This window comes from Grammomys surdaster, unplaced genomic scaffold (genome assembly GCF_004785775.1).
Source record: "Grammomys surdaster isolate TR1022 unplaced genomic scaffold, NIH_TR_1.0 168, whole genome shotgun sequence".
Taxonomy (NCBI): Eukaryota; Metazoa; Chordata; class Mammalia; order Rodentia; family Muridae; genus Grammomys; species Grammomys surdaster.
Window position 1 is genome coordinate 6,895,149 of NW_021604616.1, and position 22,142 is coordinate 6,917,290.

The 22,142-nt window shown below is 38.8% G+C and overlaps 1 protein-coding gene across 1 annotated transcript in view; it reads right to left on the minus strand.

Moving 5' to 3' along the window:
• The window catches only part of Nkain2 (sodium/potassium transporting ATPase interacting 2), a 993,485-nt gene that overhangs the window by 14,391 nt on the left and 956,952 nt on the right, over window positions 1-22,142 (minus strand). Inside the window, exon 5 of the mRNA XM_028766436.1 lies at window positions 14,198-14,258. Coding sequence (XP_028622269.1) covers window positions 14,198-14,258 — 61 coding nt within the window. The remainder of the gene's footprint in view (window positions 1-14,197; window positions 14,259-22,142) is intronic.

Genomic DNA, 22,142 nt, shown 5'->3' on the forward strand with positions numbered 1-22,142 from the left:
TCCCTCCCCTCCCCTCCTGTCTCCTCTGTCTCCTCATCTCTGTCTTCTCCCCCTCCTCCTCTTCCCTCTCTCCCTCCCCCTACACTCCTCTTCCCTCTCTTCCTCTCTCCCTTCCCCTACACTCTTCTTCCCTCTCTCCCTCCCCCTGCCTCTTCTTCCCCCTCTCCCCCTTTCCTTCCCTTCCCTTCCCCCTTTCCCTCCTCTCCCTCCCCCTTCCCCTCTCCCCCTCTCTTCCCCCCTTACACACACACACACACACACACACACACACACACACACACACACACACTATCTCTTTTAAATTAGGGATACAATACAATTCCTATACCAACACCTGATCTTGTTGTCCGAAAGTTTACTGAAATGTTATGCTAAGAAAAGCTTCTGACCAGCAAAGCACATGCTGAGTGGAATGAGACCCCTTGACTGGCAGCAGATACCTCACTTCCTAACAAGTTCATCAAGGAGCTCTTCTCAGGATCTTAGCATCTTATTTTTCATGTCCTTCTTAGTTGCATCACATGCAGACTTTTTAAACGGTAAGCCATTGTCACAGGCTAATAAATGAAAATGAAAAACAAGAACGACAACACTATTATAATAAACAAAATGGATATTTTGTTAGAAGTTGTTTGAAATACCGGTTGAAGCTTCTGTTTTTAAATATCAAAGAAGAATCAAATATAACTTGCACATATTTAGCCACTTTTCTTCCTTTTTCTATTTCTGCTAATTCTCAGGAAGTGAAGTACTGTAGATAAAAATTTAAGAAAATTTAATGGTTTCCTGCTGAGACCACAAGCTCAGTGTTGGAATCTTCAGTATCTTTAGATGAATAAAGGCACCAGTTGGAATGTCCCAGAGAAGCTGAGGGTAGCCTAAAGCAGAGGCCCCGGAAGACAAGGTCTGTACGGAGTGTAGATAGTTGTCTACACTATGGCACCTCTAAGTAAGTCATGTTTCCTCAGAGGTTTGGTTTCTTTTACTTTTTCTTTCTATAATATAACTAAATCTTTCTTTGGAGAATGTCTTGCATAAATACTGGCTTTGGACCATTTCCACCGTCCTTTCTCACCGTCTCCTCCCATGGACACCCTCTCTTATTCATGTTTTCTTCTTTTAAAATTATTATTGGTATACACACACACACACACACACACACACACACACACACTTGTTGAGATTTCATGGATGCAGATTCCCTGTTATATTTAGAAGATACTATCTTGTAGCAGACATCCCATGCCTCTGTCTCTCACCATCTTTCTACCCCTTTTCTTAATGCTCCCTGAGGCTTAGGTGTGGAAGTTGTGCTGTAAATGTATCAAGTGGTTCTCTGCATTTAGACTAGTTGTGACTTTCTGTAAGTGTTTGTAAGTGCTGCAAAAAATGGCTTCTTTGTTGAAGGATGACACCTATACATATCTGTGGGCTTAAGAACAAATATTTAGAATGCAGTTAGGGATGAAATTGGTTTGGGAAAGTGGCATTCCTCTGGGTGCCCCTCTGGATCAATGACCACACTATGCATGTGGAGTTGGCTAGGCTTACACTACGAAACATGAATTCCCTCTTATTAAGTCCACAAAGATTATTCCTAAGACACAGTACTATTGACCTTTGGAGAGATCTAAACAATTTTAGCTTTGTAGAATTGAGAGTATCAGATATCCCATCTGTGTAATATATTAAAATACACAATTGATAGGTGTTGGGCCCCATCTTTGGTTTTTAAAGTAAAATACATATACAAAGGGAGTGATTGAGATTATTCCTTAAATGTATATTTATACTATTTCCTGATGAACTCTGAATGAGCCAGGCTAGATGAATCAATGGAGACAAGGCTCAAAGAAGCAAACTCTGTAGTAGAATTAATTGGAGTTTTATATGGAATGGCTTAGCCATGGACGTCATCAGGAAAGGCCTTGGGGTACAGAAGAGGGTCTGTGAAGACTCTTCTAATGCCTACTTGGTCAAAACTGAAGTTTTATAATAACAAATAGCTATTAACAAATAGCTAAGTAACAAATAGCTTGCATGACACATTGCAGCAAGTTTATTATAAGGCAACCATAGGGAACAGAATTTTTGTATTTTGAATATTTTTTGAAATCACATTGCCCATTATCAAGGACTAGTGGAGTCTGGGACCATCCTATTTTAGTAATGGACTGTGAATCTGTGGCAAGGGTGTAGGACAAGGGTGTGGCAAGGCTGTTCCCCACATCAGTGGGCAAGAACAGCGAGGGTCAAGCATTTTGGATTGTGTAGGAGGTGAAATGGTGGAGGATGGAACACTCTGTGAGAAAAGCTTACCAGTCCCTTTAAGATTTGGGCTTCAAGGGTGCAACAGGATAGGGAAGAGGACCACAGAGTCAGCGCTTGACAGGAATGACTTTGCTGTGTTTGATTAGAGAGCCTGTAAAGATAGGGAGCAGACACAGTGACATGCCACTGTCACAAGAAGCATGGAAACAGAAGCCTGCTACACTGTTTTGTAGCAGCTCAGGTATGCCGGCCTTTGAAGCCAGGGTTAGTGATTCTCCTTTGTAATGGGTGAGTACCCATGATTAGAAAAGGAGAAACTGCATTGCCCCTTACTCAGGCACAGATGCTACAAATCTAAGCATGAACAACGTATATGTGAGCATGGGCATCCAGTGTGCGTGCAAGACCGACCCTGCCTTTGCCCTCCCTGGAGGCAGAGGATGAGAAGGAAGGTGTAAGCCAAGAGAGACAATCAGTGTAACAAAGCTCCAAAGCAAGTGTGAGGGAACTCTTCTTCAGGACAGAGGCAAGAGAGTGAGAAGAAAGGGAAGTTAGACTAGGTGGAGTGTCTCAGTATGTGGTCTCAGTGATGCTTCCTCCCCTGGTAGTAATGAAGGCACCCTGCACTTAGAACAGAATGGATCAGTTTGGGTGGGCCGAGGGGCATGGTTCCTCAGGCAACTGGATAAGAGAAAGTGAAGAAACTAAGGTGTCAGAAAATGACAAATCCAGTTATTTTTTGCTACTTTGTATCAGTGTGGAGAAGCACACAGACTACGATGCTGTGAGAAGCCAGTTTCTATCTTCCATGGTTGCCATCTGGATTGACTGGATCCCCGGGTCTTTGTTTAGTTCACCCTTGTTAGAATTGCTTTCAATTATAGATGACATGCCTTTTAGAAAGAAATGGAAGGAAGCAGTTACTGCAAGTAACAGACGAGTTAGTTAGACATGATTTGGCATTCCTTTTCAGCTGACATCGGGATATATTTAGAATGCACAACTCATTTAAATGCAGCAGTTTTAATTAGGATGGTGGGCACGTTAATGTATGTATATTTAGAGAAAATGATGTAAATATGCATGCTATAATCACCCATTAGAGAACTATTCCTTGCCTTTTTGTTTGTGTAATTATATTATCTTGCAAGATTTGGAAAGGAAGATCACAAAACCTTCTGAGCCTAAACCGATCACCTTATTAGGGCAGTAGTAGCAGTTTCAGGAAAGAGAACAGACAGTGGTTAATGCAACATTCTTACTGGTATCTGGGCCCAAAGAAAGCAGTTTAGCTATTTCAGGCTAACTGGAAACATGTAAAATTACCAACATGTGGATTGCAGTAGACCTTTGGCCAACATGAACCTGAAATTTAGTTAAAGTTGTTCTCTCTTAAAAAAGACACATCTATTTTTATTCAGTTGTATTCAACTGTATATGTCTCTGTGATTTATCCTTCTAACTTCAGCTAGAGTATCATTTCCCTGGGGGAATAATGCTCCTGTCTTCCAAAGGACATGAGAGTCTCTTGAATGATACTCCATGGGACTCAGCTTTCCTTTCCTGGGGCTCCGTTATCATCCTCTTTTCTCCTGGGCATTGTATGCTGGTCTGTAGGCATCGTGAAGGTAGAGGGGGTATCTGTTTGTTTCTTGCTTCATCCCTGGCAATTTCCACAGACTGGCTGTTTAATAAACAGTTGTGGGAAGAATGCTGGGGTCCCAGAGTGCAATGATGAGGGAATGGGACTTAGACCCAGAGATGCCAATTCTGGTCTCACTCTGCTTCCCTTGATTATTCTACTTCTAGCAAGACAACCCCAGTGTCCCTTTCCTCTACAGTAAAGTTAGAGATTTAAAGTACAGGGCAGCTAATAGTGTTCATAGTTCTATTATTCTGCATAATTCTATATTTGTGGGATTGGTTTGCACACCAATGGTAGTGATGGCAACATTAAAGGAGAAAATCCATAATTTAGTTATTTTTGGATGTAAGTTATTATTATGCACTGATGTTATTAAGCAAATTTACTGGAAAATGAACTCTGTGTCTCTGTCTTTCTCTTTTCTTCATACAAACACACACACACACACACACACACACACACACACACACACACACCACAAATATCCCACATTCATGACATAAGGGTTTAAACATGGGTTGAAAGTACTAAGGAAAAAGATAATATCTGTATTGAATGTGTGAAGACATTTTTTTTTTTTTGGTGTCAAAATTTCCTAAAAATACAATGTAACAACTATATGGCACTTACACAGTGTTAGCCATTATAATGATGATTTAAAATATGCTAGAGTTATATGCAAATACCACATCATATTATGTAAGGGATTTGAGCATCTACAGATCCCTGGAGGATCCCAGAGCCAGTCTCCCCTGTTTACAGAAAGATGATTGCATTCTGGAACCTGAGGCCTGACTATTCTCAGTGGGAAAATGGAGTACTGATCAATGCAGAACCCAGACAAGGGTAGCCTTGATGGGTTTGCAGCCCACTGAAGAACTGTTCTCACTCATTTTACCTCAGTGATGTTGGAATGTGAATGTGTACCTGTGCCATTCCCCAGCAGCCTCACTCCTGGGAATTCTTTCAACATCAACTTTATTAGTTACAAAGGCAGCAATCCATATCCAATTTTCTTTTTGTGTCAGGATTCCTCATGTATAGACAAGATTCCTTTGTTAGAAACATTTATAATTAATCCTTACAAACAAACAAATAAATAAATGTAAATGTTACCCAGTCTGTCCCAGTCCAATCTTGCTGGTTTGAAGATGGGGTGCCACCTATTTTATATATGTATATATATATTATATATTCATATATAATATATATACTTATATATAAATTTTAATTCCCACTGAGATGAAATTCCTACTATAGACCTAACCTAATTTCCAATTGATAATAGACATGGATTCCCAGAAGCACTCTAAGCCTCTTGATAGTAACATCCTAATTTCCTTTCCTGGTAAACGTTTTAAATAAGATTTTTGTGCCAAAGGAAATTAACCTTTAAATTAATTGCAATTATAAAATGCCATCGCTGATTTTTGTCTTCAGCCTAATTACTTTCTATTATTTAAACAAACTGTATCTCCTGTGAGCTTCAAGTTTGTTTGTGTCCTCCCCTCAGCCTTGAGCAAGCCTGAAAGATCTTGTTTACCACAATAGACCAAAAATGATAGGACCTAGGTGGAATTACCCACCTTGGCTGCATGCACAGCCTGCTACAGGAACTTAGAAGAATTGACTGCCCACTGAGCTTGCGTTGAGACACCTCAGGCTGTGACTAAGGATGGGCTCCCCTCACCCTTCTCTGGCTGAAGCAAGAAGGGGTTCGGTGGTGGGGCTTTCCCTTTAAATTAAGAGCTGAACATTAAACGTTGAGCCTTAATCAGAATACTTTGTCTTGGCTTCATTTCCTCTCGCCCTTCCGTCCCTTTTTTCATTTCCAGCCCCCCTTTCAGGTGAACCCAGTTGATCCGTGGCCGCAGGCGGCTACATTTGTTTCTCTTACACTTCCTTCTACACAATACCAACCTCTCATAGCAGAGGCCACCTAGAGCATTAAAAGTCTCTGGGGATCCAGGCTCACATAGTGACAAAGCTCTCAGGGCCCACATGCAAGGCATCTTTTCTCTGTTGTTTAAATTCCATGCATTTGTTAGTGGGTCCTCAGAGATGCAGGGTATTTTTCAGGCCTTCTCGACAGACTCAGAGATGGCTAAGCTCACCCAACTGTTTCTTTTCCATGCCACTTCCAAAACAGGCACAACTGGATGCGATGCTGTGGCCAACAGCTAACATCATCCATCAAAAGCCTAGCTGTCAAGATCATCTTCTCTGGATGTCTCTGGTCTAGAGGGCTTTCTCCTGAGTTAGCCCTTTGTTTTGCTGCTATTTGTTCTTTGGAATTGGAACTAAGGTATCCAAGCAACTTTATTTTATAAACATGTATGAAAATTTCTGGAGCCAAAAATTTTTTCTGCAACTTGACTCCTCTCTTTCCTGTGCCATTATTTATGTGTTAAGAGGCAGAGAGCATTTACCACAAGTGGAGTATTGTCCATCTTATTGGAAGGATCAAATGAAAGATTTTTTTTCCTCAAATTATTTTTGTTAATGCCACTGCTCTTCTCTCTCCATTCATATGTTCTGGTACTCTTCTCTGTTGAGGTTGATTAAAACAATTACCCTATTCTTTGTCTCTACTAGTTAATTTAAGTTCCTGGTGCCAGCAATATTTTCTGCAGGAAATACTTCTTTTGTCTGCCTAGGATAAAAATCTCCTCTGCTTATCCGAATGCTGTTGCCTTTATATTGATTCTTTAAAAGCCAAGGCTTCACAGAAAATAAATCATTTCCTTCCTATCATATTTCTGACGTGGATAGATTAGATTTACATAAAGACGAAGATACTGTGGGCATCTGTGTGTGTTTGTATGAATAAGAAGCCATCTAGCATAACATAGTAAATAACATAAGGGGAGAAAACAAGAGATGATTGTTGAAGAATCAGCTTGTACTTTTATTTTGAAAATCTAAATTCAGAAACAGAGCTGGTGCGCTTTTCTTAAGTGATCACAGGAGGAGCAATTCAAGAGGCAGAGATGAGAACTGGCTAGCTGATTTTGGAGGAAATGTAAAGAGATATCTATTACTGCTCTCCAGACCTTGGCTGTCACTGAGAGGAGCTCTCATGTGACTCATAGGTAGCATAGTGTATTCATCTGTCTCACACACAGGTCACATGCTCAATCTTTTATTTTCACGTATGACAAAACCTGCCCACTTGCTTTGAAAATGACAAAAGATGCCCCATTTGCTTAGAATCAACTGAAGTCTAAGGCGATGTCATCTATCTTTGTTGTCTGGTATATATTCCAAGAAATGTTTTTGGAAAGCCAATTGGTTAATTCCTTATTTCTCAAAAATGTACTGTGTCTTCCTCCAGTGTGAGGCTAGAGAGTAGAAGAGTGCTATTTTAGGTGCTAGGATACACTGGAGAAGGAGACATGTCTAGGTCCCAAAAGCATCCTCAATACTCTTTTATCCAGAGTCAGCTTTAATTCCCTAGATGACAGAAGCTCAGTCATTTAATCTTTAGAAGATTATAAAATTTAGGTGTTGAAATAGAGCAACAGGCATCATTTTTCTATTATTTCAAAGCTTAAAGTCATCATCGAGTTAAGTGGTAGGGGCACACACCTTTAATTGTGGCACTTGGGAAGCAGAGGCAGGCAGATCTCTGAGTTTGAGACTACCCTGGTTTACAGAGCAATTTTGGGACAGCCAGAGCTACATAGAGAGGCCCTGTCTCCATCCACCCTCTCCTGTAAAGAAAATAAATCTTAGGCAAAATGAAAGAACCTCAAATGAAACACAAAGTTTCTGTGCTTTGGGAGGCTCAAGAGGGAAGAAGAGATATCTTTCACAGTGACCCAACTGCAGAACACAACTAAATGTTAATGGAATCCAATGTCTGGACTTTTCTCATTTAATAATATGTGATGTTGCTCAGAGGTAAGGAAAAATGATGAATTTGGTCTGATTGGAAATTGGCAGGTAAAGATTTCACTTGATTTTATTTCACTTGATAATTTTTCAACTCCCCAAGATTGTTATTGTTATAAAGAGATGACCAAATATACAAACTATGCATCTTTCATTTGATTGTTTGAGTATGACTGTCTGTAAACAAGACAGGCTATTTTTCTTTCCCTCACCTACCAACCAGGCACATAATACGCTGTACTTTTTCTTGAACTGTTTGTTACCACTTCTGAGGTTATATCAGAGGAGGAATTTAAAAGAATAAGAAAGCAGAGGTTACCACGCACAGTGTATAGCATGATCTGAACAACCATGTTTGCAGCATGGTGGATGACAGACAGGAAGACAAGCAGGAAGGAAAGGTGGAAAGGAGACAGGAACAGATGGGAGGGAGGACAGTTGATAAAAGAATGGTCAGAACAGAAAGCAGGAAACGTGATATGCCAACACGTCACCTGAAGATCAGGACTCACTTGTAGGGTCAGTTTGAGTTTCTCTCCTCTTACTGTTTTGTTTATCTGTAAGTTCTTTGTGCTTTCTGTAAAAACCTTTATTGATTTACAAGCAAGATTAAGCACAATGTTTTAAGGGCAGAGTACAGTTCCATGTACATCACCTGCATAGTAAGTGCCTATGCTCAAGGAGTTACCTTCAAGCCCAATGACCATGGCCATCTGGAGACATGCTCAAAACACACAGAACGTAGTTTGACAGATAGTATAGGCCAGCAGGCATTAGAAGAAAAATCAAACAAAAATAATAGAAAATTATTATCCTGAAAGCAGTGAGTACTTTTCTGTGTTTCTCATTTTTTAAAAGAAAAATTCTATAAATTGATTGTGACTTTTGTCCCTAGGCCCCTTGACTTGAGAGAATTCAGAACAGGTTTTTATTCATTTGCCTTTAGTCGGTGGGCATTTGTATGTATCTAACTCTAAATTTAAATAGCTAGAATTCATTTTTCAATATTGTTTTCAGAATAAATCCCTTAGGTTATGACAGTCTACAACTTTTTCCCAGGTGATTTCCATATTGAATAACATTTAGAAATGCATTGCATTTCTATTAGATAAGGTGGTAGCCATAGTCATCTTTCAGTAGCCAGGAAGATTCCAAGACCTTCCTGTGGATTCAAAACTCACAAATGCCCAGGTATCCTAGAAAAAAATGACAGAGTTTATATATAATCTACACACACCCTGCACTGTACACAGAATCATCTCTGGATTACAGCATTGGATTGTAATGGCCAATGCAGTGCAAATGTTCTGTGAAATAAACAGTCGCTATATTATACTATTTGGAAATTTTGATGGAGCAACATATCTGGACATATTTTGTTCAAATGTACTCTTCCCTCTCCCCAAATATCTGCCATTTTGAATCTACAAGTAAAGGAACCCATAGGTATGGAAAATGTACTTAGAAAAAGGTACTGAAAAATGGATGCATTTGCAAGAGACCAACATTTAGTTGTACTTTGTTCTAATGAAATTACTTTTCAAAAAGAAACTAATGAAAACGAAGAAGTCATGTGTTGAAGGACTTTTTTCCCTCTTACATTATGAATATTTTCTGTAAAGATCTTTTAACAGCAGGTACCACCTGAAGGTAAACTGAAGTGACAAAGTGTCACTGCTGTGCAGCAGTGGGGTGGGGTCTAAGCAAGAGAAAAATGCCATGTGTATGGTAAGAAGGATGAAGACCAGTGATCTCAGACACTTTAATTTCTTTTATAGAAGGTTGTAAACAAGAACAAATATGAGGTGGGAGGTGGATGGAGGAGAATTGGGGCCATAAGGCTTGCCATGTCCAGAGAGAGGGGAGATCTGCTGTACAGTAAGGACGCCCACTCCAATGCATTTGCAAGAGACCAACATTTAGTTCCTAAGCGAACAAGATGTTCTCTTAAGGCAGAACAACATCCAAGTGTGTTCCAAGGGCCACTGTGCTCAAATGGTTGAGACAGTCCATGCTTTGCTTTTAGTATTTTTGTGGAACTTTTCATCTAAGCAGATGATTTCACAGTTGAAAGTGTCTGGATTTCTTGCCTGATGGCAGTGAAGATGCTGCTACCCCAAAACTCTAGTCTGGGGCCATCTCTACCTTGCCATTCATAAATATACTCATATATTCAAAAACATATTGTGTGTGCTTTTGTATGTACATGCATGCTTGCCTGCTTCTGCATGTACATATGTGCTTGTATGGGTGTGTGTGCATGTATGTGTTTGGGGTATAGCTTGATTTGTGCTCCCTCATTTTATAAATAGAAGCCTTATCTTTGAGTTAGGACCTTTAAAGAGCCAATTAAAGTTAGATAAGGTCATCAGAACAGGGTTGCAGTCCAATTGCTTTGAAATTATTAAAAATAACTAGAAAGAGAAAAGGGTACACGAGGACTTTGAAAAGGTACCATATATAAGGCAGGAAGAGATCTCAGGATAATCTGCAGGCTAGCACCTTGATCTTGGAGTTTTAGCCTCCAGAACTGGGAGAGAATGAGTTTATGTTGTTTAAGGTGTCGATGTTGTGGTGTGTTCTCCTGGCAGCTCTACTGATTCGTAGGAAACAACATCCTCAGTCAGCTCCCTAATGTCGTATTGTAGTGTGAACAGCAGGTGGCAGTGGTGTTCTGTGAGTTTGGGCAGTCAGCGCATTGGCCAGACTCTGGTTTAGACTAAGGGGTCAAGCACAGAGAAGTTTCCATTCAAGCTTTTCACTGTAGAGAGATGTTGTATTGACGGATCTGTTGTAAGGCTAGCTATGCAGCTCAGGAGGTTCAGTGCTTGCCTAGCACACACAAGACTCTGAGCTCAACTCTCAGCATTTCAAAAACACGGTACACCTGTAATCCTAGCACTTGGGAGGAGGAGTCAGATCAGAAGTTTAAAGTCATCTTGGCTACATAGTAAGTGTGAGGCTAGCCTGAAATATTTACTGTTCCTTTCAGTCTCCCCTCCTCCCCTGTGTTATATAATCTAGTACCCTCTATTTCAATAATGATTTCTTACTATTTCATGGAGTCTAACTTGTGTTCTTACTCTTGGTTCATGGTTCCTTGGAAGGTGATGCCTCTTCCTGTAGAGAGAATCTCTTGGTGTACTGTATGGAAGCATCACTTGTCAGTAAAAGGCTGATAGCCTATTAGCTGTGGCAGGAAATAGGGGGTGGGGCTTCTGGTAGAGAGATAGGAACTCTGGGATATAGTGAGGTGCAGGAAGAGATTCGCTCTGAGGAAACAGATTCATGAAATTGAGGAGAGGTAACCAGCAATATGGCATTCATATCATAGAGTAAACAGGTTAAATTAGTTATGAGCTATTTGGGGAATGACTCAGAGCTTGTGGCCTAGGCATTTATTCATATATCGTTAAATATCTGAGTCATTATTCTGGGAACTGGGATGCAGGTGGAACATCCTGAAAGTACATATTCCCTCTGACTTTTGCTGGGTACTCTGAAGACTGAGCACAGAGTTATTCACCTTGAGATCAGCCTCAAGCTTATTTTATTTACCCGGTAGCCATAACCTTGCCCTTATCTCTACAGTGTGTTCTCACCACAAGTTACAGAACCTAAGCTGTTCTCTAGGGATGGAGATGACTAATTTGGCAAGCAGGTAGCTTTAAAAAGTTAAGGTGGCAGCAACAGTGTTGCACAAGCATCAGAGCTTTCTTAATTCTTCAAGACTTGCTTTCAGAGAACCCCCTTCTGTTGTTTTTATTGTCTTTCTTAAAAATAAGGGTCAAAAGAATTTTCTTTATAAATTCCCAAAGTTGGACAAATATTTCAAAACCTCTTTACTTGAGATTCTTAGAAGTCAGAATTCTGGTCAGTGTCTTTAGATAAGCACATAGTAAGAGACTAAGACAATGGTCACGTGTGAGAAATACCAACTAACAGTTTACTCTGTAAACACTCCTAATTTTTGCTGGAAATGACCACAAATAAACTTAACTAGAAGTCACCAAAGGTCACTGTATGCAAGCAGCATTGACACACATCTGTAGGCTGTGCGCTTGGCTTGTCAACATCTAAACTCTGTGTCAGTGGCTAAGGAAAGCCAGACAAACAGTTCGAGTTCTCAGATCACCATGAGGAAACTTGTTTAGGAAATAGTTTCTTATCCTCTGGATTAATAAAGGCAGGAATGGGCAAGGTAACAAAATAGATAAAAGCCATCACTTTTAGAAATGTTGTGGAAACATTTTTATTAGATATTGTGGCATAAGATTCATCTATCCAAAAGATATTAGAGACTTCTCCTTGGATGTACATGATGTTGGTAAAACTTACTTAGGTCAGAATTACTCTGTCTTATCTAAGACACATTCATATAATTTGCATTTTCGGACATACTAAGAATGTTAATGAAAGGATTTTATACCAAGGATTCTTGGGCCTGGCATTATTTACATTTTAGTTTCCATAAACTGAAGTCTTAACATCCATAAAATGTCACTAGCTATTCTTACGTATCCTGGGCTCATTCTGAAACACCGTAAATATCTCTAAACCATTGCTTTAACAGTGTCTGTAAACATGGATTTCACAGGAACACTACTTTCTAAAAATTACATTTACCTGCGTGTGGAGGTCAGAGACCGACTTGTGAGGTTTGTTCTCTCCTTCCAACCATGTGAGTTCTGGGGAACAGACTCAGATGATCTACCTTTATCCACTGAGCTATCTGTTGGCTTAAGTACATCTTTTTTTAAAAAAAATAGGGTGTTTTGTCTACATGCTACATCCATCCAGTGCCAGATGAGGCCAGGAGAGGGAGTCAAATCCTTTGGATGTAGAGTTCCAGACAGTTGTTAGCAGCAGTGTGTGTGATAAGAATCAAATCCAGGTCCTATGTGAGGGCAGCAAGTGCTCTTAACCACTGAGCCATCTCCTTAGCTCATAGGCACACTTACCTTAACCACTGAGCTGTCTCCCTAGCTCATAGGCACATTTAACCTTAGCCACTGAGCTTTCTACTTAGCTCATAGGTCCATCACCTTTTAGAGAAACCAGTCAATCTTACATTTGCTTATCAGGCCTCAGTAGTTGCTCACTGCAGTTCAACCTTGTTACTTTGTGTCTCAAGACAGCCCTTTTTATTTCCCCTATGGGATAGTTCAGAACAATGCTGTGCTTTCTCCTGGGAACTGTGAGCATAGAGAAACTTTTTTTTTTTTCTCTCTGTGATCTATATGGTCAGCTCTGCTTACCTAGTACTATACAAACAAAACTCGATTAGGAAAAATTGAACACACTTTTTAAATTAGACCATTCTCAGGGATGTCAGTATATAAATCATCACTCTGACTCTTCAGTGTTAAATTTACCTGTTAAATGAGCATTTTGTAAGAGTGTTATTCTGGATAGAGACTGATTACATAGCCTGTTAGGTCCATGCATATAAAAACTTACCTATCTTTTATCTGCCCCAATCTCTGTTAAGGCTTTTGTGCATATGATAATCACCTACTGCATATCTTCTCTTGCATCTCAATCAGCCTGTCCACACTCAAGCAATGATTGTGTCCCCACTCTATGTTCCTTAAGAAGCATTGCTATGTAGTCATTTACTCATGACAGACATCTAGGAATCCATCTGATCCCTCCTTTCCCCTTATCACAGTACCCAACCCCACTCAGCCCTACCACTCAAAATGTTTTAGCATGGGTCATAACATATCATGCTATTTCTTAACATACTACATTATACCATGCCATAATCATATCATGCCATATCATGCCATACCATGCCGTATCATGCCATATCATATCATATCATATCATATCATATCATATCATATCATATCATATCTTAACATGTCATATCAGATCATGTCATATCATCTTATATCAGGCCATTTCAGGTCATGTCATACCTATTGTTGTTAGAGCAGTTCATTCTCATTAGATATTCAATTGTTAGTAGAGTTTTAAGAACTACTGACAACTAATGACTGTCAAGATTTGCAGTTCTCACTGACTAATTAGCAGTACACAATAACTGAACTGTGACAAAGGAAAATATTCACATTAGCTGCTTTTAGAATTCACTTCTGTCTCTAATCTCCCATTTTATTCTCCACTAGAATTGTTCTAAGAACAATTTTTTGAAATACCTTTCAATGAAAGGGGAAATGCATGTTTTCAAAAATGAATGCTCATCTGTTTCTTTAATGTGCTCATTCTTTTGTGAAGGCTAGCTTAGCCTGATGGCACTAAAGGCTTATTTCCTACTCTGCTGCATCTTGAGGGCTGTTGTCTCTGAGACAGGAGAGCTGGGAAGGAGGTATTGAGGAAGGTTTGAACTTGAAAGACACAGAGCAGAACTTTAATACTTACAGCTGTCCTCTTCTTCAGTTATACATTTCACAACGTAACAGGCGTAGACGAAGCCCACCAGCTGGAACAGAACAGACAAGCTTTAGAAATGACACAAAGGCTAGTGAGTCTGACCTCCCGGGGAGCAGTGTTTCAAAGACAAGTGGTTAGGTTCCTATTTGGGCTTCCAATGTGGTTCATCACTGAATTTTAACTCTTTGTGGATGGTTGACTCCAGCAGCATCCATCTCCCTAGGAGATGTTGTTCTACTCTGGTGTTTATGTGTAAGATTTGCTAATTGCTAGGTAAGTATAAAACAATTACTTCAGGTGCGAAGACTGGAAAAGAAATATAGCCATTCATGAATGGACTCAATATTCTTTTTTTTTTTTTTTTTTCACATAGAGTTTCTCTGTGTAGCCCTGGCTATCCTGGGCTCTGTAGAGCAGGCTGGTCTTGATCTCAGAGATACACCTGCCTCTCCCTCCTAAGTGCTGGCATGTAACACCACAAGAAGCGTCAATACTTACATTTATACCAGACTTTCCTTGAAGTCAGGGCCTATGTTTCTAAAACTGAACTTTTCTCAACTATCAAGAGAGTCCAAGAAGTTTCCATTGTGTGTTGCACAACCTCCTCGAAAGTAGGAGAATGTCTTATTGAAGTGTGTAGCAAGAACCAGGGTGTTCCAAGCATAATTAAGGTGACAGAGATGTGGATGAAGTTGGTCACCTGTGATTAAGGCAGATTTTTGGTTTGCACCTGTCCTGCCAAATTTTCTGAAATGTCCCACAGAAAATTTCCTGTGGTCATCAAAGTCCTTGTTTACTGAAATGTGAACTTATAAATAACTCCAGCAAAGTCATTTAGTATGTAAGCCTCAAGATTGAATGGCTTTGTATACTTTCATAACAGGAATATTTAATTAAATTCTTAGCCCTGATAGGAGGTAATGATGTGTTTTACTGATAAGTATCTTATAGCAGAGGCAATTCAAGTTTGTTCAATTCTATGTCTTGTTATTATACAAAACAATGAGTTTCATTATGAGATTTTTCATAGATATTAATCTTTGTACCCTGTTCTTTTACATACTCCCAAAGTCCACCATCATTACACTTCATTTCTCTTTCTGTTTCTTTCTCCCTTCAAATGCTTTCCCTTCTGATTTCTTGTCATATATGTGTGTGTATGCATAATCCTATAATTACATATGTAACATTAAATTTTAGGTTCTTTATGCAAATAAGAGAAAATATTTCATTTTTCTTTCCCTTATTTTCCTTTCTGCTTCATGAATCTTTTCCTTCTCCTCTCATTCTGCCCTTTCTACTCTCATGTTGTATGTGTATTTATGCATGTTCATGTAAATATATACTTAAATCTAGATTTTGCATGTGACCAAAAAGATGCAATATTTATCTTTCTCAGCTGCTTTCTAAAAACTTAATTATCCCAGGTCCACCACTTTTCTGCAAATGACATGTGTATTTCGTTTTCTCTATCTATCCGTCTATGGATGGCCATCTAAACTGATGCCTCAACTCGCCTATTGTCAATAATGTAGCAATTAACACAGATGCACGAGTAAAAGATATGTTCTCAGTACAGTGATCGTTGTGACATTTCAGCCAGGCATTGATCTGAGTATGGATCCTGATGAACAAAACCTACCTCTCTGCCAGAATTAACGTTTTTGTGTCAACAGATAATCTTTTAAAATTTATTGGCTGGGTAGGCAACTATCTGCTACCAATGGAAAACCTTAGGATGCCAGTAGAGAGCATCTTGAGCCTATAGAAAAGCTTCCCCTGTCATGATGTACCTGCCTCTTTAGTGTACATGCTAATGTATTTTAAACTTGCTGTGATTTATAACTTTCTCTGTTATGTGAAACCAAAATCTTGGTGAAATTGCTTCCACATTGGAACATGGAATTTGGGGCAACCTAAATATGTGTTTTCAAGTCATATTCACTCAGAATGGTTCCAGAATAAACTATCTCTTATTCCCTTTAGATGAGGGATGTAGTTTTTGTGCTGATAGTTTGGGTACCGCAACATGGGACCCAGAGACTGATTCATTTTCCCTGAAGGAATCACCCGAGTGGAAATCAGTACCTATATGGACCCACTGAATCCAGGGCATCTGGTGTTATTTCCTCAGTGCACTATTGGGGAGCTCTTTCCAGGACTCTTGACCTCCCTTGGTTTGGTCAGTGGTCCATTTTTTTTTTAGCTGGTTAAGAAGAATCCTACTTTGACAAATACCTTCTACACCTGTCTTCAAAGTTATTTTGTTTAAGGTATCTGATTTTTTCTTCTTTCTTTACTTTGAAAGCATTTTGCTTTGGTTGGATGTCTTTGCTTGCTTTCAGATTCCTAAAGACGTTTTGGTCAGTATTTTCTTTGCTTTTGAAACATGGGGGGTAATTTGGGTTTTGTTTTGTCTTGGTTTTTCCTGTCTTTGACATGTTCTGATTTATTGTCATTTTAGCCTTTGTCCCCTGAGACTCCTCCTCAAATTCACCATTCTGGGGTTTTCTATTGAATGTCCTGTAAGCTTGCTGAGCCTTCAGTCTAGGAATTTTATGAGTACCTGATGATAAAGACTCCAAAGGAAGGAAGTACTTGTTACCTCCTCCCACCAAAAAGATGTGGAACTGTCAAGGGGAACACCCTACGATGTTCAAAGTTCTGATAGGAAAACCCAACAAACATACTCTGTATTTGGGTCAGAAGGAACTTTATTGGCTTGTTTGGAGGACACAAATGAGGGATTGGTCACTCAGTGTCTTGAGCCCTGCACATATGCACATGTGCAAGGTAACCACAATACCCAATTGGAGTAGAGGGTCTCAGGGTAAAAGCTGAGAAAATAATCTCAAAAGCAGCCCATGAAACAGACCCACAACTCATATTCCTTAGTTAGCATGGATAGGCAACTTTTCAGGATAAAAGGAAGAATATTGGGTACAGGGTTTCCAAAAAGGAAGAAATATTTAAAGATCAGTCACTATCAGGTACTTTCACTGGCTTATGAGTGATAATTATTAACTTGAAAGTATTTGGGAAGTGGGAAGATCCAGAGACCTAAACATTTGCTACCTCCAAACTGGTTTATTTTGTGTATATAACAATGTCCTAGGCAATGAAGTTATTATGTTTTCCTCCTTTAAGAAGACAAACCATAAACAGGCAGCCTGCTTTAATTAAAGTGTAAAATATCTGTTAACAAATAGAAAAACCTAAACAAATTATAATACATTAAATAAATGAAATATCACAGGACTCATTTTTTAAAAATCTTATTTTAGCTAACTAAAATATAGTTACATTACTCCCACCTCCATTCATTCTCTCCCATGTCCCCTCTTTCTCAAATTCTTGGTCTTTTATTACTTAGTTATTATTATATATGTATATTATATATGTGTGTGTGTTTGCATATATAAAATGAATCCTTACATAAATATAACTTGATGAATCTATTTAGTGTTTCTTGTAAATGTATGCTTTTAGGGAGGACCACTTGGTTATACAAAATTATTATTATTATTCTGCTGTGGTGTCTAAACTTTGTTGTCAACTTGTCTCATTTGAAAAGGGGAAATCTCAGATGGAGAAATGCATCCATTAGATTGGCCTGTGGGCATGTCTTTGAGGGGCATTTTCTTGATTGCTGATTGATGTACGAGGGCCCACTCTGGGCGTTAGGTAGGGCTGGGATGTATAAGAAAGGTAGTTGAATGATAGCCTAGAAACAAGCCAGTAAGCAGCAATTCTTCCATGATTTTTCTGCAGTTTCTGCTTGAATTCCTCCCCTGACTTCTCTCAGTGATGAGTTGTCAACCTTGAAGTGTAAGCCAAATAAACCGTTTTCCTTCTCAACTTTAGGTTACTTATCCCAGCAACAAACAACAAACTAGAGTACAATTTTTAAAATTAATAATAATAATAAAAAGTTTCACAGTGATTTGAATATTTACATGGAATTATATTCTCAAAGAGAAATGCCTTTTACATTGTTTCTTCTTTTTATATAGATCAAATAATAAAGATTCATGTGGTATTGTACCAGAGGCAGGAATGGTTATCTATTTAGGAGAAAACAAAGCGTTTGTGTTGAAATACAGCTAAGTCTAAACCATTTTATAGTCCACTGACCCTATCATCTTCATGAATCCAATAATATTTGCTCACTCTAAACTCATCCAGTGAGGTGTTACCCATCATCCTGACATCATTACTGACAGGAAGGAAATGATATTTTTCTCTCTAGAATTAAATCAGATTAAAATTCCTTTTTGTGTCACAGATTAAGCTGTGGTTGAATGTCCTAGACAGTTTCTTAGAATCTGATAGGTACAAGGGAAAGAAAACCTTTGGCAGGTATATAGAAATACTCAACTTTGATAATCATGCAATGACCTTGGTATTTAAAATATTATAGTTTGAACATCTGTCTCTAGAAAGATGGATTTGTTGGAACAATCCTTTTCATCAGCTCTTCTAATCACAATTCAAAAAAGTTGAGTGTCAAATGCGCAGCCAATGTAAGAGCCTAAAAGGTAGAAAAAGTCAGTACTAATACATGGCCCTGTTCTCCAAGAAGAGGGATACAAGGTAAACTCTTCTTCTCTGTCCCTTTCTTCCTCATTTATTTCTTTCCTCCCTTATATTTTCTTTCTCATTCCTTATCTCTTCTGTGTTATCTTGGTCTTGTATATACCAGATTCAGACTTGAACAGCTCAGAGTCTAGCATTGCATCTTAAGCCTTTGGGGAAGCCTGTTCTCTTTTGGCAAGGGACTAGGAAAGAGGCAGGGTGGCGGGACACAGTTTAATAAACAATCACCTTTTTCTTCAGCCAAAGGTACAGGAAGAAACAAGCAGAAAACAACTGTGCTCCCATTCCTCAGTTACCACAGCAAATAGCAGGGAGCAAAGGCTTCCTCCATGGCCAGGCTGTGGGGTCTAAGAAGCCAAACAAGAGCTGTAGGTATTAATTTATTCTAGGAATTAGGAAGACTCTCCTATTTCTCCATGTGAGGGTTAGTAAACCTAAACTCCTAGCATCACTCTATAGTAATACAACACCTCTGGCCTCCTTTTTGGAGTGATGCAGAGGAGATAGTGTGGAGTCAGGACTGTGGACCAATGCTCAGCAGGAATGAGTACCATCCTTACCTTGTAGTGTTTGTGAGGGGCATGTAGGAGCAGCAAAGTGTCCTCTGACCTATCTCAGGCGTGATGTTATCAGTGAGGGGCTACTGGTTACAGGGCAGTTCATTACCTCTCAGCCTTAAGGATAAGCCTCTGCTATCTTGATCTTTATGGAGTCTAAATGACGATCCTGGACTACTAGCCTGACTTGAAAGAAACAACCTGGAACTCTCCTTCCCCCTGTCAAAATGTTATGGGATGAATTAACACAAGCAAAAGCCTTAATTAAAACCCAGAGTCTCATAACATGATACCCTAAGTGTCCACATTTCAATTAAATTTCAATTTAAAAATATTCATCAATCCAAGGAGGATCTCAGTATGAATAAAATGAGAATCAATGGAAGTGATTATCTGACAAGTATTTTAAATTAACAACCATTACATGCTTCAATAATCATTTATACACAAATGAGATAAAACAAAAGAAAAAGAAAAAAATCTAGGCATGTCTTAGAGTCTAATTAGAAATTATGAGGGTGAGGCAATGTGGAAAAACTGAAAACTTAGAGGTGAAAAATAGTGGAGTTACTAGAGTAAGAAGACAGCCTGAGAAAAAGAGAAATTTGTCCCAAGGGAAAACATTTAGGCTTGATGAAAAGAGACAGAAATCTCCTTTTAGGCAACAGAGAAGGTGATGAACACTATAATTAGAGAGTCAAGGCCAGTAATGTAGGGACTAACAACCATGCCTTTACAAACATAACGATGGCAGTAACGGTGACACTATGTGTACAAGGAATAAAGAGTGAGAACTTTCTATATTTGATTTACAAAATTCTCACAAACCTCCAAACTCATTAAGTTAAGTGAACTCTAAACAGCATCATTCACAACAGATTCACATAACATACAGTCAAAAGTTCAAAATCCAAAGGCGAAACATTAGAAGCAGGAAGGGAAACATTTATATGGCATCAATCTGGAAACACGGTTTCTTAAAAACCACAGATACAGTAATGGTCTGGAACATTTATCTTAGAAAGGAATAGACACGTAGACACTGAAACCATCCTCTACTGTTTATAGCACATTTCACCTCAATACTTGAAAGTGAGACACAATTTGACGTTCTTCAGTGCATGGAGAATTAAACAGTGTATTTATCTGCCCCATATAATACCGCTCAGCAACAGCATAGAACTAACTCTTGGCTTATGCAACAACTTCAGTGAATTTACACAGACTTGTGCTTTTTGAAAAAAGCCAATTCATGGGCTAGAGAGATGGCTTAGTTGTTGAGAGCACTGGCTGCTCTTCTAAAGAACCTAGGTTTAATTCCCAGTACCCACATGGCAGCCCACAACTGTCTGTAACTTCGGTTCCATGTGATTTGACACCATCACACATACATATATGCAGGCAAAGTGCCAATGCACATGAAAATAAATAAATAAATAAATAAACAAACAAACAAACCATATATATGTTTAAAAAACCAATTCCAAAATTTTATATTATTTAGGTTAATTAATAATTTTTAAAATTTATGTGTAGGTGTCACGCATGTGAAGACAGTTGCCATGCCTGCTGAGGCCAGAAGATGTCTGATTCTTCTGGAACTACGGTAGCTGGTGGTTCTGAGCCACCCTCTATGGGTGTTAGAAACTTAACTCTGGTCCTCCACTAGAGCAGCAAGTGCTCTTAACCACTGAACCATCTCTCAAGCTTTTAAAACTTTATATTATTTAGTTCCACTTATATAACATATTTTGTCTGTTTGCTTGACGTAAGACACATATTCTTTGAATATGGACTAGAGTGGCCTCAAACTCCAGCCCTTCTGCCACCTGAGTGGAGAGTTTTGCCATGTATTGCTCTACTCAGACTGTAGTCACTACTTGCTACCCTATAAAAGTACAAAACTCTAGGGCAGACCAGTGGTAGAGGAAGGCAAAGAGGTGGGGTTAGAGAGACGTGGATAGGTCCATAAGAGGTAACACACTGCGTCATTTCATTAGTAGGATTCCTGCACCTACAGCCCATCAATAGAAATAATAATATCTAAAGAACAATCCTCCATTTCTTTCTTTTTAGAGCACACAGTATTAGGCTTCATTATGACAATTTTCAAACAAAATTGTTTTTTGTTGATAGTCCTGTCTTTTTCTCCTATATTCCCTCCCCTGACCGAATCTAGTTAAATTTTTGTTGCTATGATAAGTACCTTGATAAAAATCAACTTAGGAAAAGTGAAGAGAGAACTCAAGCAGTTAGCCACCTCACACTCACATTCAAGAGCAAAGAAAGTAAATGCATCTCTGTTTACTTGGTGATTTCTAGCTTTCTTTTCTCTTAGATTATTCAGAAGCCTTGGCCTAGGGACTGGCCCACATTGTTTGGGTATTCCTATATCAATTAACAATCAAGACAATCCTCTGTAGATAATACTCATAGGCTAGCATGAACTAGATACTTTTTCACTAAGAATTTCTTCCCAAAGGGAGGTGGGAATATGTTCTAATTCTACTTTAACTACAAAAATCTACTTAAAAAAGATTTTCTTTAAGAATAATATTAAGTTGTGTCAAGTTGCTGGTTAAAACTAACCACCAGCATGCACACCTTTTCAAACTGATTTTCAAAACATCAGTTTAAGGCTTTCCTTTTCTTACCACCAAAGCCTCATGTTAATTTCATGATATAAAATTTAGTGTAACTCCTCCTTAAAGCTCCGAGAATCTTCAAAACTTCCAACACTTCAAAAGTCCAAAGCTCTATGAAAGTTCAAAATCTCTTAA